The sequence below is a fragment of the Cupressus sempervirens genome, chromosome 5 (genome assembly GCF_028749045.1).
Source record: "Cupressus sempervirens isolate cs-2001-9-10 chromosome 5, ASM2874904v1, whole genome shotgun sequence".
Lineage (NCBI taxonomy): Eukaryota > Viridiplantae > Streptophyta > Pinopsida > Cupressales > Cupressaceae > Cupressus > Cupressus sempervirens.
The window spans coordinates 288,901,538-288,906,084 of record NC_143122.1 but is presented as its reverse complement, the minus strand read 5'-3'; the positions used below and the strand labels follow the sequence as shown (position 1 = coordinate 288,906,084).

Sequence of the window (4,547 nt, the reverse complement as noted above, 5' to 3'; positions counted from 1 at the left end):
TTTCAATATCAACACTCGTTAAAGCGAATTTACATCCCGCCGATGTTTCATATCAACGAGTCTCGTTACCTTGGAAAATCCACTCATGTAACAAACACCACATCCACAATACAACTTCCACTTAGCTGTCACTTTGGCGTGTTAACTTCCACATCCACAAGACAACTTCCACTTAGCTGTCACTTAGATGTCGCTGCCGACGTTGAAGACGTATAAATACGTCTTCACGGGAGAAGTTCTTTCTCAGATATTTGCTAACACAGAATTAAGGAGGATATATGGATCTGAAGGAGGCACCTCTTCTGGGTAGAAATTTAGCCGAGGCAAGATGGTCCCTTGTATTTATATGCTTTCTAATAATTTTCCCTGCCGAAGGGGCTTTCATGCGGGGTACATATTCGGAGCCCCATTCCGCCCAAACAATTTCAGACAATGGTACGAATCAATATGTTCCAGTTGCTCATTCATATCATGGTGCTTCACAAACTGCTGTCCATTTCGGTCATAGTGATGTGCCCGTCTTCAATGCAGAGAAAAATGATGGGAAGCATTCTACTGAGGTCGTTCTTCATCTCTTTATGCTTTTTGTTGTTGTTAATTTCTATACAAGTAGAGCGTGAGAAACTTTAACGAATTTCGGCTTAATGGTGACTTAGATGATTATTTTAAGATACAATGCATTTGAGTATGGCTTTATCCCAGACATAAATATTTCCTCATACTATTTTTATTAATTTTTTGAACTTTTCTCCTAGTGCAGACAACTGCAGCTAAGATGGAGGCTGGTGAGGTTAAGAATCGAAGACTTCTGAAGCCCAGAGAGCCAAGAAAAGCCAAGCCTGATGTAGGACAACCTGCGCAGCATAATTAACTGCAACATTATTGTTTTGGGTTTTTAAGTTAGCTATATTACCAAGAGAGTGTTTGGGGGCGTCGAATAATGATTTTCGCTCATGTCAGTCTACTGTTCTGAAACCTCAAAAAATCAATGGATAAAATGCTTGCTTATAGCTTTTGAATTGATATGTGTTTGAATACACTACGTCCACTATTACAGGAATTGAAAAGGAAACAGTTATCAAATTCATATCATCCTCTATTGGTGAAGTTAAATTCTTATGATATTTTGATAACAAATTTTATAATATAAAATAAATGATGTTCAAGGGATTTAGCTTAGTTGGTTGAAGCAATGACCCTGGCTCAAATTCGAAAAGGACATCTTTGCGGAATTCCAAGTTATGACTCTTGATCTTCTATTGGTTGTATTTGTCTCATTGTAAAAGGTAGATTCTAAGTTGTGACTAGTGGTCTTCCAATTGTTGTTTCTAGTGTAGTTGCTCATAAGGAGTTTGGATAAGCTTGTAAGTCTCATATTATTGGTTGAATAAACACAAGATTTGTGAACGATTTCAATATAATATAAAATAAATGATAAGTTCACCTTAAATCTATCATAGTTTCTCCCTTTCTTACATTACTTATTTAATTTCTCTTAGGAATTAAATCTTTTAATCAGTAAAATTTTTTATAGTCTATTTTGAAAATATGTATAATTATTAAATTTATGAATTAGTTTGAAAAAACCTATTTTCTTATTAAATATCTGATTATATATTCTTATTCTAGTGCATCTTTAGGGTAAACCAAAATATACCTACCCACTCTACAATAGAGTCTTCAATCAAATGTGGTGGGCACCAAGGTTTCATGTCCATTGGTCAATTGTGTTCAACAAAAGTTAGAATATGAAACACAAAATGGCTATGTTATATCTCATGTAACTTATCCATCATGCAACTTAACAACACAATGTCCACAGAGCAAACTAAAATGCATACCATATCAAGGGGGACATTGAGTTCTTTTCTCAACCCATTCTTATATAGTTTATGATTTAATTTACTGGATAGTCATGGGTACCTAACAGTCCCCACATAATCACACCACTTAGCTTGTCAATAAACAACATAGATAAAACATGATATTAGTCATGTGTTTATGGAAGAAAAATTAAAAGGAAAACATTGTGGATATAGGCATCTCCATGTGGATGTGACTATTTCTCTACTAACAAAAATTTACAGCTCCCAATGCAAATTTCCCCAACAACAACCTAGATTTATAGGTCCTGCATAATTATGCCACTTGCAACAATCCAATGGATCAGTACGTTTAAAACATGGTAGATATATATAGATACAAGAACCAATGGGATTTTTTACATTATAGATCATAAAATTATTTCACATTCTCCACCCTTGTACCTTTGACTCCTTCATCCCATCCATTTTCACCACTTACCAAATGTGGGATATCTGATATACAACTACTTCACACTAACTTTTAAATCCCACATTCCTCCTACCATGTACTCTCCCATGTGAGACACTTATAAAATAATCTTTGTGGGAGATCTCTCGCAATCAAGATCTATCTTAATCCTACATTTTTTTTATTTATGTACGATAATTTTGTAGTTATTATAATCAATTGTATTTATCTTTTGAAATTTTCATTTCTTCACAACCTCTTTCATATAATAGCCTTCTAAAAGAAAAGTAGATTTCAAAATTCTCACAAAAATCTTAAAGAAGAAGAAGGCAATGGAATAGGATTTAAAGCATTTAGTTTGTTGAATTTTTTTTTATTTTTTTTGTATTTTTGTGTAAGAAACCGCATTGTCGGATGTTTTAAGAGATTTTGAGCATTTGACTCACACCTCCATTTCATACGTCTACAACTTGTACAAGTCATATTAATGTACGATACCACTTTGTAGAGAAATGGTTGAGAATGCATAAGTCTTTTTTGACAAATTTAACACTTTGGATAGTAATATAGATTATCCTACAATTTTAGTAACCATAGATAAGTTATCTTGGTTTGGAAAGGCTATGGGAATTGATGACTAGGTACCTAATTTTACATTTATGTACCTCTATCCAAGCATAATTTATATTGTATGATGTCAAGTGGAAGAATTTTAAGATTAAGGAGTCACCAATCATGCAATCCTCCAATATTATTTTTTAATTCACTCATAAGAAATGAAATTGATTTAGTGACAATAGTAAAGGTTCTCACATAAAGATATTTTTTCTTCTCCTTTTGGACTTTAGGAATTGGACAAAATATCTAGGTGTCCCATTTTAACTCGTCTAATTTGAGTATTTTTTGGAAGCACATAAGATGTTAAAAGAGTGTCTTTGATAGTTATTATAGATTTTATAAGGTACCATAACAATATTTATGATGAAAATATTGTATCATGGTCTATAGGTGTCTAGTTTTTTGCGACGCCTTATGACTATTGTAAGAACATATATAATTGGCTAGTTGAGATGTGGTATTTTTTCAAGTAGTTTGTTTTGATTTTGATTTTGGGATACCATATTAGTTTTCCTTTCACAAGTCTCTATAAATTGAGACTTTAGTTAGGTAGTGTTGATATCAAGTCTTGTTCAAGCATGCATGTACCTAGGTGCTCTCAGGTTCTATAGATTTCAATAGAGAAGTATATTTCTATATAACCTTTCCTGATTTGTAATATGTCAAACTACTTTTCTACAGAGGATCTTTTTCTCGTAGGTATTTCTCCACATGAGTATGATGTTAACTATATTATGCCTATTTCTTTCTTCCTTTGGTTTTGCAATCACACTTTTAAGGGTTAATCTCTAATTTCATATTGCAAACACTATGCCTTACTAAGCAGCATTTATCTTAGACCTCATGATAAACTACTCCAACATTGTAGATGTTATTAAAATATTTCATTTCATTTCAAACATTGAATACACAAATTTAATTTCTTGTAATTTCTTTTGATTTATTTCAAGAATATTAAGAAATATTAACTTAATTTAAATTTTAAATTTTTCTTTAATATCAAATACAATTATTAACTTAATTTAAATTTTAAAATTTTCCTTAATATCAAATACAATTGTTAACACCCAATTACTCCATCCAATCTTTAGGTCTGAATTGGTCAAGACGTACCTAGGTATCCCACCCGAAAGCTAACTATATTACCAACAACATACAACCCAACCTAATCGACCTTCGTCAATGAAATCTACCACTTTGGACGGTCTATACGCGTTGCCATTAAATCCGATGTGCCCCGTGAAGTCTCTCTCTACATTGGTCGGTTGCCTTTAATAATAAGTTTTCCCTGTGTAATACAAATGGAACTTTACAGCTTCCACATTTAGGCTTTCTAGTCGGACCAATGAATTTTGAAAACAATTTTTATCAAAAATTTTCACAAACGACAAGCTGACCAATACTAGAGATTTAACGGGTGAAACAAACTCTAAAGATTCGTGCTGACAGCTTATGCTCCGTTCCGAGACCCCCATCTCCCACATTTCCCAATAAAATTATGTTCCACACCGCTCTTCCGTTTGCTTCAAGTGGGGTCCAGCCGAACACATCCTCCTTCCACTTGCCGTTCTGTTTGTCTGTGCTTTGTATTGCCACCCATCTGAATAGAGTTTAAAGATTTATTATCAAGGTTAATGTATGAAGAAATAAATAAA

General features: G+C 33.1%; 1 protein-coding gene across 1 annotated transcript; it reads left to right on the top strand.

Moving 5' to 3' along the window:
- The first annotated feature begins 275 nt into the window (after positions 1 to 275).
- Positions 276 to 1,045, top strand: LOC149555705 (uncharacterized). The gene is made up of 2 exons (XM_089833680.1): positions 276 to 560; positions 761 to 1,045. The coding sequence occupies exons 1-2, from the start codon at positions 279 to 281 to the stop codon at positions 869 to 871; spliced, it is 393 nt and encodes a 130-aa protein (XP_089689806.1). The 5' UTR covers positions 276 to 278; the 3' UTR covers positions 872 to 1,045.
- The last annotated feature ends 3,502 nt before the right edge of the window (positions 1,046 to 4,547 follow it).

What these genes read in the sequence shown, in the direction of transcription:
- LOC149555705 (XM_089833680.1), top strand. Translation starts at nt 279, where the DNA reads ATGGATCTGAAGGAGGCACCTCTTCTGGGTAGAAATTTAGCCGAGGCA. An exon ending in ATGGGAAGCATTCTACTGAG is followed by an intron (nt 561 to 760) that starts GTCGTTCTTCAT and finishes CTCCTAGTGCAG; the next exon opens with ACAACTGCAGCTAAGATGGA.